Source organism: Geotrypetes seraphini, chromosome 3, assembly GCF_902459505.1.
Source record: "Geotrypetes seraphini chromosome 3, aGeoSer1.1, whole genome shotgun sequence".
NCBI lineage: Eukaryota > Metazoa > Chordata > Amphibia > Gymnophiona > Dermophiidae > Geotrypetes > Geotrypetes seraphini.
Window position 1 is genome coordinate 343,790,729 of NC_047086.1, and position 27,028 is coordinate 343,817,756.

The 27,028-nt window shown below is 41.1% G+C and overlaps 1 protein-coding gene across 1 annotated transcript in view; it reads right to left on the reverse strand.

Annotated features, from left to right (window-relative positions):
* LOC117357287 (probable deoxyuridine 5'-triphosphate nucleotidohydrolase) overlaps nucleotides 1-20,436 on the reverse strand; it is a 44,287-nt gene extending 23,851 nt beyond the window's left edge. Inside the window, exon 1 of the mRNA XM_033937656.1 lies at nucleotides 20,346-20,436. Within this exon, the coding sequence (XP_033793547.1) occupies nucleotides 20,346-20,436 (91 nt within the window). The remainder of the gene's footprint in view (nucleotides 1-20,345) is intronic.
* Between the last annotated feature and the right edge of the window lie 6,592 nt (nucleotides 20,437-27,028).

Below are 27,028 nucleotides of genomic sequence, written 5' to 3' on the forward strand. Positions count from 1 at the left end.
TTCTGGGCGCGATTAGCAGCACAGAGGTAGGCAGAGAAGCAGCTGCGGCGGACCTGGAGGGAGATTTAAATCGGGCCTGGAGGGAGGCTTCTTTTATTTATTTATTTTTGTGCAGCAGGGAGGGACAGGAAGCAATCGCCTGTCCTGTTGTCCCCACGCACAGCTTCGGGACGCCGTCCCTGAAAACGGGACATTATGGCATCCCGAAGCTGTGTGTGGGGACAACAGGACAGGGGGGTCTGAAAACGGAATGGTCCTGTTCAAAACGGGATGTATGGTCACCTTAGTTTAGGAGCCTTTGGATATCATCCTCTAATATTACAGTTTTGTCTTAATTGCTCTGAAAGTGATGTTGCATTATTTAAGCATCAGTACTCACAGCATGAAGAATCATCATCTAATATTACTGCTTGTGTCAATAAATGATTTGGAGCAAAAGCAAGGACATGAAACAATACAACAAGGACAATCCCCTGATAATGCCCACAGCCAAGGGTACTGTCACTATTACAAGCTATAATTATAAACAGCCTCATTTACTAAAGTGTGTTGTGCTAACACATGTTAATGTGATTTAACATGTGTCAGTGCAATGTGACATAAGTATTGACTATAGGATTAATTTTATAAAAGATTTTCTCACGCACATATGCCAGTAAATGTGGGTTAACATCCTAATCCTATATATGGCACTGAAATTGCATGCATCAATAAAGGTCCACTAGAAGCAATATTTCCTTGGTTGGACTTTTTCTTCTCTCCACTCTTTGTGTTTTTGGTTTGTTGATGTGGCGAGTAGTTCCCTTTCTTTCTTTTTTGCTCTTCCACGTTGTATAACAGAAGGAACTTCAGGGTTAACTGTATTCTTCTAAAAGGTACATGGGACCAGCTTCAAAACACTTAAAACTTGGAGGAACATCTCAAATATGATCTTATTCCCTTAAATATCTTCTTACTAGTTGGACAGTGCAAAAAAAAGGCAACAGAACCTCCAGGACTGTGGCTCACTGGTTGAGCTTCTGCCTCTGCACCCAGAGGTTGTGGGATCAAATCTCGGTGCTGACCCTGGACAAGTCACTTAATACTCCAGTGCCCACCACTTTGAAATGCCACAGCCACAACAAAAAAGTGCTAGTCAAGTCCCCATTCCCTTTCCCATTAAGGGAATAAGATCATATTTGAGATGTTCCTTCAGGTTTTAAGTATTTTCAAGCTGATATCTCTGGCAGGATTCAAATCTAGGCTAATAGCCCACTTTTTCAGGCTGCTTTTAACTCCTAACTCCCACTCACTTGTAGAGTAACCATGCCTGTTTTATCATTCCCTCTGTGATACATTCTCTAAGTCCTATTTGTTTGTTGTAATTAGATTGTAAGCTCTACTGAACCGGGATGTTTCTTACATGTTTAATGTGCAGCGCTGTGTACATCTGGCAGCACTTTAGAAATAGTAAGTAGTAAGAATGTGATGACATCACTGGAATGCATAGGATCAAAAGTATAGGAGTTCAACTTTGAAGCGGATTTTAGCTTTTTTGAAGGCATAATGATTGCATTTTCCAGCATTTTTGATGGCACAGTCCATGGGAACATCTCAGGACCCAACCTTGCAAATTTGAGAAGTTTTGATGTTTTCCGATTTTCTTTGGCTTTACTGCTTAAGTGCCGGATTTGCATACTTATGAGCCTTAATAACCTGGAGAAGGGAAACCTGGTGAACCCTTCGGTTGCATTCACCAGGAGTCTACATGGTGTCTCAAAACGGCTTTTAAAAGCAGATGAGCTGCATATGGTCCCAGATTTCACCCCATTAAGTCATACTTAAAGCCTTCCCCAAATCATTCTCCCAGTCCATCATAAGCTTCAATTTGCACTCCCCGCCTCCCTATTATTCAAACATGTATAGATTTGGGATATTGCCCCCTTTGGAACATCCAGACCTAACAGTTTCTCAAATGCAGTTTTCCTCAGTTGCAGGTCCCACAGAAGAGATGTGCTACAAAAATAGTACTTCATCTGCAAATAGGAGAAAATACCTCTCCATGTTGATATAAATCCCCAAAACCTTTCACATACCCCTGTAAGTCAAGAAGAAACTGGCCCAAGCACTAATCCATCCCTATCCCATCTACCAAACAAAGAATGATCTTTACCATGGCAAAATTCTGCATTGTAATGCAAAGGTGTAAACCAAGAATAGGTCCATCCCCACCCAACAATTCCCTTCTTAACCTCCTCTGCACTCTCAAAGTGAGGTTTCTATAGGGACCTTCTCTCCCTAGACTCATCATACAGGTAGAAGATTGCCATAGTAGGTGCAGTAAGGGTGCATCATCTCCCTCCTCCTGTTCCAATTCCAACCATTGTTTAATCTCCTGTGCCTACCATTTTAAAAGGGCCTGAAGTTGTATTGCCTGATATTTTTTACCATTGGTTACTGCTAAGCCTCCCTCCCACCTATGAAGCCACATGGGCTACCTGTGGGTTGTGACCTGCCCATATAAAACGGGAAAACATCTACTGAACTTTCCTCAAGACCTCCTTGAGAACTCAGGCAATTTAGCAAAAAAGTATGGGAGCCAAGACTATCATTTTAACTGTGTCTGTCCTTCCCACCCACAACAAGCTAAATTTAGCCCACTCTTCTAAATTCCTGCCAATCTTCCTTCAAAGAGGGATATATTTTAAATCAAATAAACTGGTACCTGGTCCCCCAACCTGAATCCACGAACACTGAATAGATGCCCAGCCCCACTGAAAGGAAACCACCTCCCCCAGGGGCATGGAAATATTCAGGGCCTCAGATTTAGTCATGTTCACCCGAAAACCCGACACCCTACCAAACGAAACCAATTCTTGAACTACCGCCACCGATAATTCCTAGGGAGCAGTCAATGCAGACAAAACATCATCCACGAAAAAGACAAATCTTATGTTCCTTACCTTGGACCCAAATTTCCCATATCTCCTCACATTCTTGCACTCATTGATATCACCCTTTGGGTCGCGAGCTGAATGCACATACGCCCTGCAACTGAAGGGTTCACCAGGTTTCCCTTCTCCAGGGGACTGAGGCTCATAAGAAAAGTGTGCAAATCCAGTACTTAAGCAGTAAAGCACAGCCAAAGGACATTGGAAGTAGCGTGTAACCGCAAAGATTTATTTTCTCACTTAAAGAAAAAAAAAAGAATTTGCAGGATTCATTTATCCATTTGACATAAACTAAAGCTCCAAGGTCCCCCACCCCCTTGAGCTGATAGAGGAGTTAGGGTTCTATGCTATCAGCCAGCCTCCTTAAGGTATACTCCATTATCTCTGAGGCAGGCTGGGCAGTCTCTTTAATCTCCTCATGGGGGTCTCACCTAGCACAGTTCATTCAAAAGTACATACTCCCCATATTCAGCTCCTGGCTGGCTAAAAAACTTAGAGCCAGCTAACTGCTAATATGCAGTGGGAGACAGCCAGTTATCTCTGCTGAACATTCGTGGTTAGTGGCTAGCTGGCACAACATAGTTGGCTAGCCGCAAACATTCAATGCTAACCGACTAAGTTCAGTGGGCAAATCGGGCCACATAAATAGCAGTCCTATCTTTTTCCATTATTAACTTAACTGGCCCAATGCTGAATATTCACTTAGTTAAGTTAGAGCTGGCCAAAAATTAAAAAAGCAGGTATTCAATGCTGGTACAGGCTAAAAATTGCAAGGGTTACCATATTTAGAGCTGTAAAATCCTAAATGCATGCCCTCACCCTGTTCTGCCCCAGCCCTGCCTTGTTCCACTTCCAACCCTCCCCCCCTCCCCCCCCAAATCTGCATCCAGCCCCACCGCCACAAAAGCCTCGTTTCTTCTTTCCCAAACTTCGGGCCACGTCTGGAGGGCCTCCAAGCATAGGCGGATGCGTGCGACGTCATCCGCGAATGCTCAGAGGCCCTCCAGATACAAGTGGAGCTTGGGACTTCCCAAAACCTGGACAAACTGCCTAGTTTTGAAAAGTCCGTCCGGGCACCCAGACATGTCTGGGTTTTCCCGGACATTTGGTAACCCTAAAAATTGCCCAGATAGTCTCTAAGGAAGAAGAAAGGATTGTAGATGTAATGGATAGGCAGACTGGTTTTAATCTGCCTTCATTTTTCTGTTTCTGTATTTTGAAATCGACATAACCACAGCAATATTCAATGAGCTCTCTAGGTTTATTATTACCCTTTGAATAAGGTTGCCAGTTAACATTCCATTTTCTAACATTCTATTGTAAAAGGTTAGCAGTGGGGTCCATCTGCTGGTGACTGATGGGGTGTGCATGCACATGCCAGCATACATAGTGTAAGTACCCCAACCCTAAATGGGATGAAAGGAGACCCCCATGAAGCTGGAAGACAAGACATTGCATAGTGGGCAGGTAATGGATTAAACAGGCAGGAAGGAAGCCCTGTACATGTACAGTTGAGCAGAAAAGGGAATATTTCACTGGGATTATCTTGTCTTCAATAATAATGTATCTGCCTATTTGGTTTGATTTCCTCTGTACACTAAGATAAACTACTTCTGTTGGAAAATTACTGCTGAACAATACTGCCACCATGAATTCATCGTTTGAATCAAAATTCACATATACATAATAAAAACCTAGGGGGAAGGCTTGAAAACTGCAATTGAAACACAAGGGAACATATCTGCATTTTATCCCTCGTATTTCTCCAGCACTAAGGTACAATGGCCTTTGTTAATAGCGTTTTGCTTTGTTTTTTATGTCAGGGTGGATCAATAGTTCACCCAAAAAAATCTCAGGAAGGACATACAAAACTCCTAAAACTAATGAATTATGCCCTATTGGAAACCATAGGAGGGACCTACATAGACACTACCAGGTCTACCCACTGCACTCATACAAAGACCCGCTCATTCACTTAACACACAAACAAGAAAAAGGAAAAAAAAAGTGGAGAAAAAGTCTCAGTTCATCTTCATATGGCAAAAAACTCCACTTATAAATAACCATTAAGCAAGGTCCAAAATGTATCAGTTCACTCAGAAGTGAGAAATACTATAGTAGCCCTCGTAGGAACCACCTCAAAAAAAATCTAGCACGCCAAATAAGAAAACTTCAAAAAATGTGAGTAAAGCAAGCAGCACATATATGAGTCTCAAACACAGTCAATGGTAAGCAGGAGAAAACAAACATTTAGCTGCAGACAGTGTCCAGGCTGTCTTCCATGCATCCAAAAAGTGCAAGCCTGCCTGGCCCCACAGCCACTCTTTCCCGACGGGGAAACCTCTGTTTCGCTGATCTGCGTCAGGGGAATGATTCCAGCCTACTCCACCATCAACTGTAGAGGCTCTCCAAGTGCTCCAACTGCCTCAGCTTCTATGTGTGTGGATGTGAGCAGTTGAAGCACTTGGAGAGCCTCTACAGTTGATGGTGGAGTAGGCTGGAATCATTCCTCTGACGCAGCTCAGCGAAACGAAGGTTTCCCCGTTGGGAAAGAGTGGCTGCGGGCCAGGCAGGCTTGCACTTTTTGGATGCGTGGAAGACAGCCTGGACATCGTCTGCAGCTACATGTTTGTTTTTTCCTGCTTACCACTGACTGTGTTTGAGACTCATATATGTGCTGCTTGCTTTACTCACATTTTTTGAAGTTTTCTTATTTGGCGTGCTAGATTTTTTTTTTTTTGAGGTGGTTCCTACGAGGGCTACTACAGTGTTTCTCACCGCTGAGTGAACTGATACATTTTGGACCTTGCTTAGTGGTTGTTTATAAGTGGAGTTTTTTGCCATATGAATATGAACTGAGGCTTTTTCTCCACTTTATTTCCTTTTTTTTCTTTCTTTTTTTCTTGTTGTTTGTGTGTTAAGTGAATGAGCGGGTCTTTGTATGAGTGCAGTGGGTAGACCTGGTAGTGTCTAGGTAGGTCCCTCCTATGGTTTCCAATAGGGCATAATTCATTAGATCAATAGTTCCCCACAGCTAAAAGTGGGAAGAAATATTTTCAAATGGAGCCACCAAAGAGTCTCTGTTGAAACCAGAGTTTCCAACAGGTGACACACTGCACTAAGGGCTCCTTTTACAAAGGTGCACTAGCGGTTTTAGCGCATGCTTAGCGCGTGCTAAAATGCCACACGCGCTAGCCGCTACCGCCTCCTTTTAAGCAGGCAGTAATTTTTCAGCTAGCGCGCACTAATCCGGTGCGTGCGTTAAAAACGCTAGCGCGCCTTTGTAAAAGGAGCCCTAAATCGCTGTCTCTCAAACTGTGTGCCACGGCACAGTGGTGTCCCCTGAAGAGATTCTGGGTGTGCCACGAGAGATTCCAGAATTTGACTTTTATTTTTAAAAATTCCCTTCATAAGTATACACTAGAATAGATGACATGTACGTCGAATACACAAGAGTCTGTCAATGTTATGAGCGTCTGTGTGCATAAGGATGCAACAGCCGAGATAAGCATAATTCTTTGATGTGATTGGTCCTTGAAAACTAATGGCAAGTCATTTGAGTTTTATTTTTACATTTTATGCGGTGGTTATCCTAACTTGAGCAACAAAGCAATCAAGGCTTTGTTACCATTTGGATCTTCTTATTTTTGCAAATTTAAATTTTCAGCTCTGACAGAAATTAAATAGAAAAAAAAAGAACAACTGCAGATGGTGGGTGATGAAATGTGTTTGCTCGTCGACTATCGAGCTGCGTTTTGAATTAATTTGCACTCAAAACAAGCACATCCATCGCATTGATTAGCAATTCTATTTTATCTATTTTAGTTTCTCCTTGTTAACAATTACATAACTTAATGAACTTTAAATAAATAACTCTCAAATTTAATTTTTTGTTGGTTTTGCAATTTTATAATTTGAGTTTTAACGTGCCACAAAACCCACTTTCTCTGTTTAGTGTGCCACAAAAAAACATTTTCTCCGTTTAGTGTGCCACAGCTAAATGCACTAAGGAGTCCTTTTATTAAGGCGTGCTAACCGATTTAGCGCACACTAAAGATTAGCATTCCCTAAATGTATAGAATATATTGGGCACCTTAGCATTTCGCATACGCTAAATTGGTTAGCGTGCCTTCATAAAAGAACCCCTAAATTATAGAGTACTTGGAAATGGAATCCTAGAGTTATGCAATCTCTTTAGATGCGCATTCTATTTAATATAATAAAATGATAAGCGCGCATGCGCACTCTAAAGCCGTGTTCCTTGATCCGTCGCGATGTGGCCACAAGAGTGCGCATGCACGCTTACCACGCATCGGGCTTACTATCACCTCAGCCAGCCGCCGATCACCTCCTCGAGTGAAGTGAGGAGCCAGGGCGGCGCAAGGTCCATGCCTGACCCCGGCAATGTCTATCTTCTGCCGTTGCTGCTCCGCGCAACCCCGGCCTCCCCACCATCCCGCGAGCCCCGGCCTCGGCACTGAGTGCGCATGCACGCTAAGACAAAGGCGGTGCGGAGCAGCGGCTGCCGGGACGAGGCCGCGGTGGCTTGAGGCGCCCGCAGGCCGTGGCGGCCCTTCCTGGTCTCCTGAGCCGCGTACTCATGCCCCGATTGCCGGCGGCGCTGTATACTGAATGTTCTGTGTCGCAAACTTTTGTGCTGAGCCGTCTTCAGGGCAGGACCAATTCGAGCTGTCCAACTCATGAAAAAGGTGGTCCGCGTTGGGACCCAGGACCCTGAAATCTTCACAAGATAAGTGTACTACAACAGGGGTTGATGGACAGGGGAAGAGGTGCTGATGGACAGGGGGGAAGATAAAGGAAGGGAGGCCTACTGCTGGACAGGGGGAGCAGGAAAGAAGTGATGATGGATAGGGGGGGAGGTAAAACAAAGGGAGAAGGGCTGCTGCTGGATAAGGGGAGCAGAGAAGGGGTGGTGGAGGGCACAGGGGAGGTAAAAGAAAGGGAGAATGGACAGGGGGAGCAGGCAAGGGGTGGTGGTGGACAGCCAAGGAAAAAAAAGACAGAAAGAAAGAAAGACAGAAATACAGAAAGCGGCTAAGGAAAGAGAGAGAGAGAAAAGAAAAAGAAATAAAGATAGACACACACACACACACATATATTCTAGCACCTGTTAATGTAACTGGCTATAAGACTAGTGGTATAATATTGCACATTCTATGGTATAATATTGTGGCATGTTAGCAGTTGCTTGAGATTTCTGTTTTCCAAATAGTGTACGATGCACTCTGCACTAGTTTTGAAATGTAGAGTCTGAATAGGTTTGTAAAGAGCTGGTGAGTGCTGGGAATAATGCAATTTGTCTGAAACATCTGCCACAGATAAACAAGCCTAAACAGTTTATGAAGCAATGAAAGATCTTACTTGGCATATGCCTTTTCCAGTAGGCATGGGTAGAATTCATTCCTTTTGCATGGGCGAGCAGACAGATATTCCCCATTCAGAAATAGCAGTTTGTCGTCTATGACCACATCTACCCATTCACCAAAGTGCCAGAGCTGGGGAAAAAAAAGGAAAATACAGTATTAAAGACAGATGCTCATCTTGTTTTTATTGTTGTATCTCATTTTCTCTTATTTCATGCAATGATTGTTCTGGATAGATTATTGCAGGGCAATGGCTAAAAGAAAAGTCTTTTGCTGATGGATGTCACCCATTTTCATACTACATAATTGATCTACATGCATCGCTACTGCATCATGCCTGAATCCCATTACCCAGGACAAACAAGAAATATATTTCATACATAGCACTTCAAGTTATGTTGCCAGTGTAGAGGCCATGGATCGCCAAAGTGCCACCCATTGGCTCTCCTAAAGAAAACAATATTCCCTTAACTTACTGACATCACAGGTTGCTAAATAGAAGTAGCTGCCACAGTATTCAGGATTATAATGAGAGGAGATTAGGTTGGAAGGGAATCTTTACTAGAGTATAAAACCATGAGCATAATTCAAATCCATGCCTTTGGCTCCATGCCTTCCAGGCCAACCGACCTGCATGTAAGGGGAGAGCCATAAAGCCCAAAGGCCCTAGCCATCTGTTATTGGAGTTAGAGATAGCTAACTACCCTAATTGGTACAATATACAGTATAAAGAGAAGTCTAGAAGCATCAATTATGAAAGCAGACACGAAGATCTGTGCTCTGACTGGGACAGTGGGAACAGGGGACCTCGTTCTCACACTCTTCCAGGTCCTTCTCCCACTCATTAGGATTGTGTCATACTCATTTGAAAGCTCTTTCATTCTATCATCCTATTCTCTTGATGAGAACCTCAAGTTTCAAGTTTGTTTTCATTTTTGATATATAAAACTTTCACCCAGAGAGTGGCAGAAAACTGGAACACTCTTCCATAGGGGAAAACACCCTCCAGGGATTCAAGACAAAGTTAGACAAGTTCCTGCTGAACCGGAACGTACACAGGTAGGGCTAGTCTCAGTTAGGGCACTGGTCTTTAACCAGAGGGCCGCCGTGTGAGTGGACTGCTGGGCACGACCGACCACTGGTCTGACTCAGCAGCGGCAATTCTTATGTTCTTATGTATAAATTGTTTACAGTAAAATTGATTATATAAAATTTTTTTAAAAAAAATATCAGGTCCAGGGAAGGCTAAAAGCTAAAGGGAAAGAAATACAATGTAATAAAAGAAAAGAAGAGAAAAGGGGAAAACACAAATGGGAAGGGGGGAATGTGAATTATTCCTTTCTTGAGTCGTTTTTTTCTCCTACATGATACCGTCTCCCAGTCCCTAGCATCAGCTCAACGGCTGCCTGTAACCAAACATCGTGTCTGCAAGGGCATGATTCTAGCGTTCAGATCCTTGCAAGACATGGCCCGGGGCTATGTGATGGCAAAGCTTTCTCCATATGTACCGAACCGGTCTCTCCACTCCCAGGCTGAAATACGCCTCAAAAACACCCCCTGGTCGTGCCCTGCAACTACAAACAGCCAGAGACTGTATATGTACAGTCTCTTACATTGTAAACTGCCCACAACTGCATTGTACATTCTCTTGCATTGTATCTTCGCTGTATATGTACAGTCTCTTGCATTGTAAACCGCTCTGAACTGTTTGTGGTATTGCGGTATACAAAAATAAAGTTATTATTATTAAACGACGTTCCTACTCCCACTACATGCCGAGCCACTGGAATTGACTGCCCTCGCAGATCAGATCCCTTGAAGGACTCCTCAATTTTAGGACAGCAATAAAAACATATCTCTTCACCTAACCCCCTGCCTTTGACCGATGGATTACAAAGAAATATACACTGGTACCAGAACCTTGTATGTGTCACATATGGAAAGCTTATAAAGTAACCAACCTGTAAACTGTCTCTGTGTCAGTTAGGATAAAACCTGTACTGGAAAACTTGCACGGTAAATTGTAACTAATAAACTGTATATTAGAATTAGACCTTTAATAAGTGTCAAGCTGGTTCATAGACGAAAGCGCACGGGACAATCGCGTGAGGACAAAAACGCTAAGACAAATGCATACAGGACATCAGCGCGCCGGATTAAAAGGTAACTTTAAAGCGCTCTGAGGGGGTGTGTAGGGGGAACCCCCTGATTTTACTTAGAAGTGTTGGCACTGCCGTTGGGGGGTTGGGGGGAGGAACCCCCCCTATTAGAGAGGAAAGTGTAATTTTTCTGTGTTTTAGTGAAAAATTACAGTTTCCTCTGTAAGTGGTGGTGTTCTCCCCCCCCCCCCCAACAGCAGCAGCAACACTTCTAAGTAAAGTGGGGGGTTCCCTACTCACCGCTCCTTGGAGCACTTTAAAATTACCTTTTAATCCGGCGCGCTGACGTCCTACGCACATTTGCCTTAGTGTTTTTGTCCGCGTGCGATTGTCCGGCGTGCTTTAGTCCCGTCACCGTCTAGCTAGGGAGAAACTTTTATCAGAAACTTGGACTGAAACCATGACAAACCCTGTGTAAATTGTAACCTGTAACCTGTTAACTGTGTACTATGTATGTTTAACCTTTCACCTGTTCTGAGCTCTTCAAGGACAACGGGATAGAAAAATAAATAAATAAATATGCATCTTTAACAAAGAATGATTTCATGACAGGCAAGTCAACATAAAAAGAAACCAAAAGGTTCAACCAAAAGAAAGCAATAACAGTAGACCGTTCTTCCTACTTTTCCTCTTCCACTCATTCCTTTTCCCTGCACGTAGAAGCACATGGGCTCTGAAACCCATGCACATATTGTGGAGAGCAATGTACAGACCAACCCTTTCAGAGGGTTAAACATAATACAAAGATCATTTTATTATACTTCTTTTTCATTTGCAAAGCAATAAATCTCAATCTTTGTGAAGGTCAAATGATGACATCTCAGTAGGAGTAACGTAACCAACAGTGTCAGAACCAGTTCCAGGTCCTTGCCTTACCAATTATCTCTATGCATATGCTATACATACTAAGTTAGTTTTAATGCATGGATAGATTAGATATCCATGATACAAGTGAAGAAAGCACACAATTGGAACCGATTCTGGAAAGTCTTCCATTGTGTTTTCAGGAGTAGAGTTCTCACACGTTTCTAAAGTGTCTAATGGCATCATACTCATTTTAGGAATGTTACACTATTTCTCTTTTCTTGTATAGTGCTAGGTCGGAGGCAGAAGAGTCTGCCAGAGATGACTTTACAGATTATTGAATTCAAACTGCAAAGTTTCTGATCTAAAGTACAGTAAAGATCAAGAAATATGACTCAGCTCTTTGCTCAACTTGGCTCAGCTCGACTAAGATTTGTTTCAATCAGAAATCCATTTGTTGGTAAGCCTATAATACCCCCAGGGAGGTGTTCTCATGCTTTCTTGCTATTTATGGAGACTTTTGCTATAAATTATTACTCCTGTGACTGACTGTAAAGCTCTTAGAAGCACACTTACCCTGAAGTGAAAAATACCAGTGTATTTGTGTGTGAATCCTTAGTTTAGTGGTAGAATGTTAACCAACAACTTCTGTTTTAAAGTTAAGGTTTCTACTGAAGCCAGAACCCAGCAATCACCTACGGTAGGATCACATAATTATATTTGACCTCTGTCATGAAGTCACAGCCACAAAAGATTGGAAAGCACTGATTTTATTGGTTTTTGTCTTCTACATGAGGCTCATTTCCCCTTTTCAGTCTGTACAAGCAGTTCCCGGGTTAAGAACGAGTTCCATTTTTTAAACCGTTCTTCAATTGAATTTGTATGTAACTCAGATCCTGTACAGTGCACAGTTTATAAAAGCATTAAAGAACATTAAACATTACAGAAACAGTCCTCAAAATAAAGTACTGTGGTTTAAATAGAAGAAAACATAGGTTTACACTTACTTTCACTCTTCATCCGTCCTACTGTTCCATCTCCACTACCCCATCCAACATTTCTCCCTCTCATCTCTCTCTTCCCCATGCAACTGTACCTCACGCCTCTCCCACCATCATGTCCAATATTTCTCTCTCTCTCCCTATGCCCAATTCACTGCTTTCTTCATTTCCCCATGCTTCTCACTAAGACACCCCTGCCCAACAATTCTCCCTTTCTATTCCTCCACCTCAGTATCTCTTTCCCTCACTCCCTACATTCTTCTATTTTGTGTCCCAAGTTCACACTTCCTCCTTCCTTCTCTACTTTGTCTGAAGTTTCTGCTCCCTCCCTTCCTTCTTTGTCCCAAAGCGACCCTGCCTCTCCCTTTCTGTGCCAATGCACCCCTTCTTCCTCACTTCCGGTCAAAACACAACTCTCCTCCTCCGTTCGGTGTCCCAACGCTCTCCTCCTCATCTTTTCCTCCGTTCAGCGTACCAAATTTGTGCTTCTTGCGGGTGTATACCTCTTCTGGTCAGCTCTCTTTTACAAAACGGCAAAAGTGGTTTTTAGCTCAGGCTGGTGCGCTGAATGCTCTGCACTGCTCCCGACACTCATAGAGGTCTTATGAGCATTGGGAGCAGCACAGAATATTCAGTGCATCAGTGTGTGCTAAAATCTGCTTCCACGGTTTTATAAAAATGTGTGTGTGGGGGGGGGGCGGGGAGGAGAATTCTTGTACTTGCTAATTTTGGCTGGCGTGCTCTGAACCACAATGAATGTTGCAGTCAAGTGATGGCATATGGAAATTAATTTTTTGAATTATTTTCAAATATCAAACACTGATTCATACTCTGAAATGGGCTCTTATAAAGTGCCAACTGGTATAAAAGTATGAGCCATGACATTACGGCGTGTGCTTTGCTAGTTTCAAGTTTATTTAAAAAATTTTTAAACCACTTAATCAGTTTTCTAAGCGGTGTACAATATAAAATTAAATAAAAAATATTAAAACAAGGGATACTGGATAAAATCCAAGTGTCATAATAAAGCACTGATACGACGTATGGACTTACTTCAAACAATAGGAAAGTGGGGAACTACAATCGTTAAAGAAGATTTCAACATAAAGGGGAAAGTACAATAGGTTAGGGTAAAAAGTAACAATTTGATCTAATTTTGTCCTTAAGAGGACAGTTGTTATCCAAAAGCGTCCTGGAACAAGAATGTTTTTAGTTTTGCTTTAAATTGTTTTAAATCGGACTCATTGCACAAATGGTTGGGCAACGAATTCCAGAGAGTAGGGGCAGTGACGGCAAAATGGTTGGAGCGCAACATACTAATCAATTTTAAAGAAGGTATAACAAGAAAATTCTGAGACGTAGAACGAAGAGATTTTCAAGTACTGTAGGGAATTAAAAGTCTGTGGATGAACTCTGGTTGGTTGTTTAATTTTGCTGTAAATGTTAAAAGTAGGATTTTATAACTGATTCTATGTTCAACTGGTAACCAATGTGCACTAATCAGAAGGGGTGAGACGTGATCGTATTTCTTTGCGCCACAAATGATCTTAATAGCTGTGTTTTGTACAATCTGAAGCCGTCTAATTTCCTTGTTTGTAATGCCCTTAAACAGGGCATTACAATAGTCTATACAAGAGATTACTAGGGAGTGGATCAATGTGTTCAAGGAAGCCGGTTCAAGCAACTTAGCAAGGGAACGTATCATCCTGAGTCAATAGAAACGTTTCTGAACGACCGTGTTAATATGAAAATGATCAGAAAATTTACTGTCGAAAGTAACTCCTAGTAGTTTTAAAGTATGGACACTTTTGATGGGGAGCGATTCGAGCTTCAGAGGAGCCTGAAGCGTTGTTCCTTCTTTAAAAGGAAAAATCATGAGTTTTGATTCGTTGATATTGAGAGCCAGTTTATTTGAGTCTAACCATATAGAGATGAACGTGGGTGGAGTTCACAAATGTACATTTGCAAAATCTAGGCATGGACATTTATACCTGCTCAAAATGTGATTGTCCTTATCTGCTGCTTATACTAGTATTTTATAAAGACATACTAGTGTCTATGTAGCTTTATGCGTAAATCTTTAATTGATTTTCAATTTAAATTTTAAGTATTACACTTGTACAGAAAGCAATAATAGAACAGATATTAAATAGAATGTAAATATAACTCATAAGTTAATGAATTTACAATTTATGCTCAAGTCCTCAACTTAGGATCCAAGAATCAAAGAAAAAAATGGCGAAACAATTAAAAAAAAAAAATACTAATAATTACATAAGAAACTGAAAGCTATAGCGCTGAAATGAGGTCATCAATAGTCAAATTATAGGGCTCAAAGATTGCTTACATTCAGACGAGACATTGCCACAAAGTTTGTCAGTTGGGATGGTTCAAAAAACACATACTTAAGAGTACGGAAACACACAATACATTTACACGGATGTCTCAAATAAAAGGTCGCCCCCCCAAAGATATAACCCCAGGTTTCAAAAGAAGAAATTCACGGCGGCGCCTTTGCGTCTCCCGTGCCAAGTCTGGAAACATTTGTATTTTGTGACCAAGGAAACTTTTTTGTCTATTTTTAAAGTAAAGCTTTAACAACCATGTTTTATCAATTGGTAAAGCTAAGGTAATAATCATAGTGGCTGATGATGCTAAATCCTTCTCAGATGTCTCTAAAATTTGTGAGATATTTAAGGGTTCTCTATGTATCTTTATAAAATAGCATCTAAAAAGGTGCCTACCTGCCCTATTAAACCAGATGCACTTTTATAAGATTACCCTCGATGGGCCAGATGTACCTAGCATTACCATAAATGTAAAGGAGACAAATAGCAATGTGCAAGAACCCATTTACCAAGACTTTGTCCTATGTTCTAATCATTTGTTGTAATAAAGGTTAATGCAGTCAGCTATGCTAATATGGTAATAGCCATGCCCATGAAAGATAATGAACTGTTTAGAATGAATCCCTGTATTAAAATATAGTAAGTGAGGTGGTGTTTATCATAGGTTCAGTCAGAAAAAAAAACCTCACCATCTGGAAGGTGTCATTAAAAAAGCATTTCTAAAGTTTAGCAACCAACATTTATATGTCTCTTGTATGCATAAATTTACAGAATGCCAGCACTTAGATGATAAGTTATGTTATGTGCAATCTTATATCCTGCTAAATCCTCATTAATTAGATCTCTAGGTGGGTTACAGGCAACATATTATTACATAGAATTTTGTGTAAAGTTGAATATGTTACAAAGAATTATACATGCTACATAAAGTTATCAAACTATTATTAAATGATAAATACAGTCTGAGGTAATATGTCATAAATAGCTGCTGAATTGCACTAAATAATTTGCTAATAAATTGCAAAAAAACAGGAAATGGGCTTCAAAATAAACCATTGTTAGAATCAGAAGCCCAGCTCATATCACTGGCTTGCTTTTAAGAGTCGGCAAAAACAGAACAGTAAAAAAAAAAAATTCCACAATATTGTAGGAGAAAAAACCTGCTCTACAAAAACCTGCCTTCCTAATTCCAAATCAGAACCCCTCTATGCAAAGCACCATCACTGGAATCCCCTCAGGCATCAATGGATATTCAGGATATTAAGAAATGAGTTTGTATGCCCGAGAGGATTCCAGTGACATTTTGTTGAATTGCTGGTGCTTTGCATAGGGGGAGGGGGTACCTGATTTGGAATTAGGAAGTCGTTGGGGGGGTTCTCCTACAATATTATGGAGATATTTTACTGTTCTGTTTTTCCCGACAGTGGAAAGCAAGCCAGTAATATGAGCTGGGCTTCTGATTTTAATAATGGTTTATTTTGAAGCCCGTTTCCTGGTTTTTAGGCTTGCTATTTGTTAAGTAGTATTTTCCGGTATCACTCCTGTTTTGCAAATCATCATTAGCAAACTTGTTATCATTTAGTGCAATTTTGCTGTAAGTTTTAAGTTTGCTTTCTTATACGTATATTATTGTATTTTTAGTTTATTGTATTATTAGTCTGAGTCTCTTTGGACCCCTGGTAGGAATTTCTTAAAAAGCCATGCTAGTAGGAAGCCTAAGCACTATTCCGTAACGGGCACATGTAAGTGACATAGAGTGAAAATGTAAGGGCACATACATAGGCAGGAAATGGCCATTGCTCCCACTTACACACAAAACTTACAGAATACCTAAAGGTAGGTGCGACCCTGCCACATTTCCTGTAACTGCTTCAACTTAGATGACTAGGACTTTTGGGCTAGATGGCTCTCCCAACTTGTAGGTTAGCAGCCCAGGGGGGCAGGAACCCAAAGATGAGAATTTGAACTCGTCAAAGGGTTATATACCCTGGGGAAGTTCCCTCCAAAACAAGTTTCTTCCCCTCATTATAATATGAAATCATGAGAAAAGAACTCCCCTCTAGCAACTGGTGATGTCAGAGCTGGACAAACTATATTATTTAGTAAAGTTTCTAAGAATCACTGCCTACACCCCTAGCAAGATCCTAGATTCTGTGGACTTTATTTTCCTGCCTGTTTCTCTTTTCCTCTTTTTCCTTCTCCTTTTGGTGTTTCCTTCTGCAGTAAATCCAATACCAGTACGGACCATAAGTGCTTTTGATCACCAAGGGGCTCATAATCAAAACTTAAATAAGTCTAAAAACCCGCCCAAGTCGGCACTGGGTCGATCTAAAAGGCAGGTTGTCCAAGTGCCGATAATAGAAACAGATATTTAGACAAATCGAGGAACATTTTAGGCCTCTGAATCCTGCTGTGTGCCCAGAGCTGAAAGGGGCATTTTTGGAGGAGTGGTTAGGGTGATCTAGACTTAGTCATCCTACAGGGATTAATCAAATGTTTGACAAGACTGCCTAGGAGAAACATATACTGTACGTTGTGAATTAGATGATGTAAAGATAGGTATACATGCCCAAAAGGTATCGACAGTGACCAGATAACCACTGCAGAGACAAAGTAAAGATCCATACACACTCCCCATGTTCACTGACCCTGTTGCAGCCCCAGAAAGTTCAGAATAAAAACGTACATACCTGCCTCTGGAACATCAGCACCTGGCATAGGAAAGCCTAGTAGAGCTACACAGAGGTGGCCTAAGTAGTCTGGGGGGTGGGCTAGTGAACCATTTCTGGTCACAGTGTCTGGAAAAATAGATATTGTGGAATTGGAAAAGGTTGAAATGATAAAGAGGTTGAAACTTCTCTCATGTGATGAAAGGCTAATGAAGTTACAACTCTTCAGCTTGGAAAAGAGACAGCTGAAGGAGGAAATGATTGAGGTCTACAAAATCCTGAGTAGTGTAGAACAGGTAAAAGTGAATCAATATTTTACTCTTTTACAAAGACTAGGGACCATTCAATTCAATTACATGGAAATGCTTTTAAAACAAATAGGAGGAAATATTTTTCCACTCAAAAGAGTAGTTAAGTTCTGGAATTCATTGCTAGAGGATGTGGTAACAGTGGTTAGCATATATAGGTATAAAAAATGTTTGGACAAGTTCCTGGATGAAAAGTCTATAGTCTGCTATTGAGAAAGACATGGAGGAACCACTGATTACTCTTGGATCAGCAGCATGGAAACCGTTTGGGTTTGCACTAGGTACTTGTGACCTGGATTGGCCACTTGAAAACAGGATACTGGGCTAGATAGACTATTGGTCTGACCCAGTAGGGTATTATGTTCTTATGTACGGAGATTTCCATACAGTAGATGCAATAAAGCTAAAACATCATGCTTTGTCAGATCATACCTGTAAATGTAATGGGATGACCATAAAATTCTCATGGGTTGGATGGAAAGCATAGACAGATTTATAGGGAATGAAAACATTAAAGAGCAATTGTGGACAGCCAGAATAAAATGATTTGTGAGTTAGCATGAGGATCTTTAAAAATAATACAGTAAACAATTGGAAGCAAGTGTTCATTAGAAATAAGTGGAGTGTCTCTGTCAAATTTCTTGTCTCCTCAAGAAGCTTGACAGAAGTATTTTGGATACATTTAAGCCTTATGATTTGAACTTGAGGTAGGTCTTTCTAAAGGGAGTTGCAGTAGTCTAAAATGTGATAATATTAAGGAATGAATAAAAAAGCAAAGCACAAGCTGTTTCAAAAAAGGACAAATAGCACTTAGATACCTAAGAATGAATTAAAAAAAAATATATATATATATATTTTTTTTTTACTAAGCTAGAGATTTGTGCATTAAATGTTAGGTGACTGTCAAAAATCACATCCAATACTTAAATGGAATCCTTAAGACAAACTTTATTACCTTTAATAGTGTCATATGGAAGAGTCTGGAGCCAGAGGGAGACATTTGGGCATGAGGACAGGAAAGGGGAAAAATCTTTTCAAGAGGGACCTTTCAAATGCCAGGAAAATCCCAGATGGGAAGAAAGGAAAAGCAGAGAAAGTTTTAACAGCATATACCTGGGGTGAGAGGGATATAGATCTCTGATCCTAGAGAAGTAGTGTGTAAACATCTTTAATGCACTTAGAAATAGACTCTAATTAGACGTCTAAACTACTTGAGTGGGCTGAAATTTCCTCAGAGAGCAGGGAATGGTTCAAAGAATGTTGTCCCTTTAAGAGGTAGATAAAGGGAGGCTAATAGTGCAGCAGCCTCAGAACTAGAGGAACCAGGTTCAATTCCCACTACAGTCCCTTGTGACTCTAGGCAAGTCACTTAACCCCTTATTGTCCCATATACAAAATAACTAGCTTTATAGAATATGTAAACAGCTTTGATTGTAACCACATAAAAGGCAATATATTAAAAATCCCATCCCCATCTCCCCCATCAGCAGGATCCTTGTGCTTTAAAATGCTGTAGTCATTACTCCACCTAGGGATGCCTGTAATCCAATCAGAGCCATGAGAAGGGAAGTACACAGTTTCTCAGAGAGCAATACCAAGGGCCACTAAAAAGTTCTCAGCCCAATCAAGAAGAAAATGATGTGGAGCCATGAAACCTACAAGTTATTCCACATTTTTCTTGACACTTTATGGAGACTGCCCCAACTTAGTTGATTGGGTTCAGAAACTTTCAGCGGCCCACCTCGTACCAAAGTTCTTTGTATGCATTTGCATGTTTTGTATCTCGTTATTATGCAGTTCAGAGTGACATACACTAGCATATATTATGGTAAAAAGGCATGATTTTGCTGTTTAATGCATATTAAGATGCAAATATTGTGTGTTATTCCTTTAACGCATGTTAGTACCAACATCCTTAAGAGGTTAACGCCAAAGTGAACTGCAGAAAGCCTTTTGCATATTGTGGCCAGGCAGGCTCCGTGCCTACCTGGGTCACGGTGGTTTCTCGGCTGTCCACCAGGGGGAGCCAGAATGAAGTGAGACCTGTGAGCCAACAGAGAAACATGTATCCAGGTCACCACTGGGGGAGCCCAAGAGAGAAGCAGAGCTAAGCTGACTCAGTAAGATCAGGGTGTGTCCCCCACCTAGAAAGGCCAGCAGTCCTGCACAAACTCTTAGGCAGGGTAGTGAGAAAGCTGAGGTCTCCCTCTCAGGAAAACCTGCCTGGCTCAAGCAGGAGTAATGGCTGTACACCCATGGAGGTTGAAGAAACTGGAACCTTACCAGATTTAGCAGCAGCCGAGGAGGAGATTCCCATGGAGATTCAAATGGACCTTCCTATTGAAGGGGTATGTGAAGCCAGTGAACCGATGGAGGTGGGAGTAATAATCAGATCGGACTAAGCAAAGACTGTGAGTTTTTGTGTATTTCTAATTTTTGTGACTGATTCTTTTCCTTCTAGTCACTTTCAAAGACTTTTCTGGTCTATGTTTTTGCTTGTGAAACTCAGAGAGACTTGGTGGGGGGGGGGGAAGAGAAGTTTGATGACACCCGGGAGGGAATTTTGAAAGCTGTTTGTGTGCTTTTGATAAAGGAAACTTATACCACTCCTCTGTACCCAGCCTAGATACATTCTTAGGCTGGAGGTTTCTTTTTGGTTTATGGTTTGGGACCAAGAAGATTGAAAGCTGGAAAAGCATAATATTTGCAGAAATTATTTGGAGTGTTGTGAACTGCACTTACCTGAATTCTGCTTGGGAGCAGACTCGGGTAAAAACAAACTTTGGGTAAAAGTAGGAAATCCTGAGGGCTGCCAGAGTTTTCCTTTGGCCATTTTTGTTTTGGACAATTATTTATTTTGTTCAGCTTGGAGCCATTTTGATTTGTAGAACAGTCTGACTTTATTTTGTATAGTAAATTTTTCATATTGCCATGTTAAAGTGTGTTTGTGTTTGATTCCAGTTCCTTGATAAAACTTGCAGGGTGACTCCAGTCCGGGTCACACGCTGGTGCACTTTTTGTGTATAGCCACTGAGAGCACTGTTGAGTCCCGGCCTTGGGCTTCAGTGTGTATTTTTACAGATCGCATCCTGCAGCCGGTCTTCATGTTGATCACTCATCATGAGTGAGAGCCTTACAGAAATAAAATGATCAGGCTGATGAGCATGAATCCATCCTTAAAGCTTGTAGTCATGAGACCTGAAGACAAACTCTGAACTTTTGCAGGAAACATCAAAATCTGAGATGTTTGTAACAGAAATAAGTGAAGTGAGCCTAGAGCTGAATCATCTTCAAGCCTTTATAGAGAATAAAACACTTTTATCTAATTTACTTTGTCAGATATCAAACTGACACTATCCACAAATAAATGGGGATCTTTCCATATATTAAATTAAAGGATGCACTTAATCAGCACCGAATTTGAGAAGTCATCTCCAGCACTTCTAGAGAACCTGAGTAAGTTACCTTAAAATATAGACTGGATGAAATATTTTTAATATAGGTCCAGGTTTGCTTTCTGCTATGTTTCACTTGCAAACTGGAGAACCACAGCTATTTTTAATTAAGCAAAGTGCATATTATTGATTTCTTTTTAACTTTTTGTTAAACGACCTAATGATTGGCCATCAAGTCATTGATGTTACAAAGGGAAGGCAATTTCCAGACGTTGCTTCATTAGTAAATAGCTGTTTACGCCTGGGAAAAGGCTGATTGAAAATTTGCTCTCCCTCTCTCAACTGGGTAACAGTACTAGCAGGCATGGAAAAAGCCTGGCCTGGTCAATGGAGGGGATGTATGCGTGAGGATTTCAGTCTGAAAAAAACTGCGCATTCGTTCAGTGGATATGTTTGTACCTATTTCAAAGCAAGTTCAAAATCCCATTCCTGTGGTTACAGCATTAATAAAGGCATAAGGGAGCCCCAGAACTGCAAACCCCAGGAAGGGCTTGAAAACTGCTGACAGCATGGTTAGGGGTATTATAGAGAAGTGGGAAAATCTACTACTACTACTACTATTTATTATTTCTATAGCACTGAAAGGCGTATGAAGCGCTGTACATTGAACATGTACTAGATTTTTTAGGCTTATACTCAGATAATAATTTGTACCATTTAGACGCCTGATGTCCATGAAAATCTACTTGACAGCACAAAAAGAGGAGGCTCTATTGGCTTGTATAAGTACTCCATTCAGGGATCTCTTTCTGAATTGCTTGCCTCAACTGCAACCATTTAAATGAGTGGGTCTTAGATAGACCAAATGACGGCTGCAACTGAAGCAAGGAAGCCAACTTACTCTGAAAAATTACATCATCCACAGTTCGTATTCCAGCCTGTAGCCTCTGTTTCCATACAATTTTGGAATTCCCCACCATAATTTTTGAATTTAACCATAAAGATTGACATTTAGGGCTCCTTTTACTAAGGTGCGCTAGCGTTTTTAGCGCACACAGGAGATTAACGCACGCTACCCCCGCGCTACGCGGCTAGAACTAATGCCAGCTCAATGTTGGCGTTAGCGTCTAGCGCATGCGGCATTGTAGCATGCCCTATTCCGTGCGTTAATGCCCTAACGCAGCTTAGTAGAAGGAGCCCTTAGTTTTATTAGTGGGGACTGGCAATAAAGAGTCTAAAAATCTCAATGTTTTCCAAGTAGAATGAAAATTTTTTGTTATTTTTACACATTTTTGGAAGTCCAATACTTAGTAAATGTTTGAGATGAAGCAGGGCCATGAGATGTTCTTCAAGAAGAAGCCAGTCCATCAAATTCTCCATGAGTTCAGGGAGGATCCAATACATACCTTGATGCAAAATATAAGCTTGATTATACCTATAAAAATTTGGGAAATTTATTCCTCTCATAGATTGAGACTTTTGCAAAGATATTAAAGAAATTCTGGGAGTTTTATTTAACCATATAAAATCTGATAAAATTTAACTTGTAATAGAATTTGACATTAAAAGGCATGCAATACCATACCAATTTTTTCTTATATCTCGCAAATGTCAACTAGGAATCATTGTGGCTTACATGAGATTAATAAGGTTAGCAACATAGACATTATGACGCATAGCAAGACTATAATGAAAACAGATGCATTTTTAGCACCTTCCTAAATTGAAGATAGGAGGAGGTCTGATGTAAGCAGATTGGGAGGGGCCACAAAAAGGTATCATTCAAATTCCCATCATGTATATAGTCGAATATAAACGGACCTGATTATAAACCAAGGTAACTTTTTCCCCTCCAAAAAGAGGGGAAAAAAGTTTACTCGACTATAAACCAGAAGGGGAGAGGTCATTTTCAATTGCCCTGCCTTGCACCCAGCCCTCCTTCCCTCCTTCCTTCCTTGCACCTAGCCCTCCTTCCTGCCCAGCTCTGCGCCTAATCTCCTATGTCCCTTAAGCTCTAGTGGTCCAGCGGTGAGCTGGGATGAGAGCAATCCTTCCTGTACCCGCCAACTATTAACCACCCAGCCTCCCTCCTGCCACCCAGCCTCTTTCCTGCCTGATTAAGCCCTGGTGGTCCAGCAATGAGCTGGGACAGGAGCAATCTTACCGTGTCCTGTCTCGATCAACTGTTAACCACACCATCTTCCTCCTGCCTCACAGACCCCTCTACAATGTATCTTTGAATCCTGGTGGTCTAGCTGTGAAGTGGGGCAGGAGCTATCTTCGTTCACTTATGAAGGGAACTGCCTTAATCTCTCCAGTGGCCAGCTGCTCAGCATCAGCAACCTTTTGTAACTTGGACATGACTGAAACAGGTCTAGAAAAAATGTCCTTTTTAAACATGGACGTTTCTTGTTCATCTGAAACTCCATGTTTGACGTCCTAATTTTGGGCCCTCCCTAGTACTGCCCAAAACACACCCACAACATGCCCCTTTTGCTAGCTGGATAAACTGCAGTGCGAAACGTCCACATTCTGATTTTCCACAATCAGGATTTGGACTTTTTAGCAGATGGACTTTTTTTGCAACATTTTAAGACACCCATCTGCTTTGAAGATGAGCACCATACTCTGCTAATTGTGTGTTTCCAGTCTTATTTGTAAGTTAAAATAAATTAAATAAATTTAGCATGCAGTAAGGCCTATGTTTACTAAAGTTTAGCGTGTGCTAATGGACATCAGTGTTCATTAAGTGCTACGTGGACCATAGGAGTGAAATGAGATGCTTGGAACTTAGTGAATGCTAATGTCCATTAGTGCTCACAAACAGTGGCATAGTAAGGGCGCCATGTTGATGGGGGCAACAGCATCCCTCATCCTCTCCGCCTCCTTCCTCTTTCCATTCTTCAACTGATGGTGTGGATAACATGAGGAAGGACTTAGCGAAGCTTGAAAAACGGTCAGAAATTTGGCAGCTAAGATTGAATGCTAAGAAATGTAAGGTCATGCATTTGAACTGCAAAAACCCAAGGGAGCAGTACAGTTTAGGGGGCGAAGAACTTTCATCCACGAAAGAGGAGCAGGGCTTGGGTGTGATAGTATGTGATGATCATAAAGTGGTCAAACAGGTTGAAAAGGTGACAGCAAAAGCTAGAAAGATGCTAGGGTGCATAGGAGAGGTATGGCCAGTAGGAAAAAAGGAGGTATCGATGCTCCTGTATAAGACTCTGGTGAGACTTCATTTAGAATATTGTGTACAATTTTGGAGACTATACCTTCAAAGATATAAATAGAAGGAAGGCTACTAAAATGCATGGTGGTCTTCATCAAAAGGCATATGGGGACAGACTTAAAGATCTCAACATGTATACTTTGGAGGAAAGGCAGGAATGGGGAGATATTAGAGACATTTAAATATCTACATGGCATAAATGTGCATGAGTCAAGTCTCTTTCATTTGAAAGGAAGCTCTGGAATGAGAGGACATAGGATGAAGTTAAGAGGTGATAGAATAAGGAGTAATCTAAGGAAATACTTTTTCAAAGAAAGGGTGGTAGATGCTTGGAATAGTCTCCCATGGTGGAGACAAAGACTATCTGAATTCAAGAAAGCTTGGGACAGGCACGTGGGATCTCTTAGGGAGAGGAAGATATAGTGGATGCTGTGGATGGGTAGACTGGATGGGACATTTGGCCTTTATCTGCTGTCATGTTTCTATGTTTCTAACTTTAGCACCTAACTTCACTGCAAACTGCTAGGGATGTTTAAGAAAAAAAACTGTGTTTCATTCCAACTTTTTGTTGATACTTTTGTTGAACTTCTTAATGTATGGAAGTCAACTTTATGCGCATTACTTATAAGTTAACACACATTACATTGATTTTCCCTGTACTAGCATTTTGAGGAACTAATGAACTAAATGAATCCTAACTCACATCCCTCACCATCTTTGCAACACTTCAAAAATATCTCACTCATGTCAACATGAGCCTAATTACAAAGAAGACACTGTGCCCAGCCTGTCACTTAGAAATTCCAATTTCCTTGAAAAGTTTTTGAGATAGTATTAAATTTATAGCTATTTTTCCTGTAATTATCTTTGTTTTTTGTTTGCTGGTGGTGTTCATACTGTAATCAGCTCATGTTTTCAAAGGCTTTATATTCTTGTCCCCATGTAATACAGTATTTGAATACCTTCAGCTGGAAGCTTTGCTTTTCACTTTTTATATTTAGCAATAAATTAAAGAAAGCCTTCCTATACATAAATGCTGAGCTTTTCAATCAAATGACCTGTTGCCTTCAGATGACATCATACTCTGAATTCTTGACAGGTTGTCAATGTAACTTTTGTTGCCAGAACAGTCACAGTGCTCTAGGGCAGGGGTAGAGAACTCCGGTCCTCGAGAGCTGTATTCCAGTCGGGTTTTTCCCAATGAATATGCATGAGATCTATTTGCATGCACTGCTTTCAATACATATTCATTGAGGAAATCCTGAAAACCCGACTGGACTATGGCTCTCGAGGACCGGAGTTCCCTACCCCTGCTCTAGGGGAAGTTGTGGCTCACTGGTAGAGCTGCGGTTGTGAGCTCAAATCCCAGCACTGCTCCTTGTGACCCTGGGCAAGCACTTAATCCTCCTGTGTCCACCACTTTGAAATGCCAAAACCACAAGAAGGTAACATACAAATTTCCATCATGTGCAGTTTAGGAAAGACCAGAAGGTTGGGAGGGAGGGGACACAGCCAAGAGGTAGCAAGTTTTTAGGATTTTTTTTTTTTTTTTCAGTTACTGAGCAAGCATAGGAAATAAAGCACTGTGCTTGGACTAAAGAGACCTCTGCTTGTGTGAGAAATCTGCATAACATGCCCCAAAAACAGGGACACAACAGAGCCCTCCAGCAAAACTCCCTCGTCTGTGCATGCAAGCCACTTGCTGAAAGAGCAATTAATTAACAGTAGAAAACAGCCTGCACTGACGATTAAACAGGTAGATTAATCCATGTCAGTCCTAGCAGCTGAAGCATTAGAATACCAAATGAAACGTTGCAACGATCATGGTAATTTACTTAATTAATTTGTCTAAATATAAAACTGAAATTCATTAGTAATGATCAAACTCCAGGTGGTGTGATTACCATAAAAAGAGCAGAGCCATAATAGTAATGTATTGTTTTGAAAATGCCATATCCCAAAATTGCACAAGATTTCACAACCAATAGTTTGCAGTTTGGGCAGAGCAAGGAGCAGTGGTAGCCTCAAGGTCATCTACTAGGGAAAACTGGTGACCAAAACCAGACACTTTTGTCTTTGATTGTTTGGCTATTGAACTGGTAATAGGAACTGTTATTACTTTCATAGCCCCTTACCACCCATTGTAGGGACTAGGGATACAGAGCCCATTCGATGTAGAACTTGAATCTAGGAAAATATCATCAGCCTGGTTCAAGTCTGATTGCAAAATGGAATTATAAATTTCCCTGAGATCTGCTCGGAAAATCACCTATGACATTTCCCTCTTTTCCTGACATATTGACAAAAATCTGATGCAAATCTCTTAAAATCCAGCGCAAATCCAACAAGTAGGACAGCACTTTGGTGGATTTCAATCAAGTAACTTAGGTCCCTATTTACTAAAGAGAGGTAAGATTTAGCAGTTACTACAGGATAATGCATGATAAGTAGAGTCTCTGCAGTTAATACCAACAGAAAAAGCATAGCTAATTGCTTTGAGTTATCTGCCAATGGCACCTACATTGTAGGCACTGCTCTACGCAGTTGTCAGTCACTAGGCGCTTTTTATAGAATCATGCCTAGTGGTGCCTAAGCAAACTTAGGCATTGCTAGGCATCCTAGATATAGATGCCACTCCATTAAGCCAGCTTTTCATTCGCCTAAAATGGCAGCACCTATGTCAGTTGCCTAACAATGCCTAACTCAACCACACCTATTCTCCACCCATAACCATGGTTACTGTTTGAGATAGGTATGGTTAGATGTCCGTAGGCATGGAAGGGTGCCTTCACTTAGGTGTC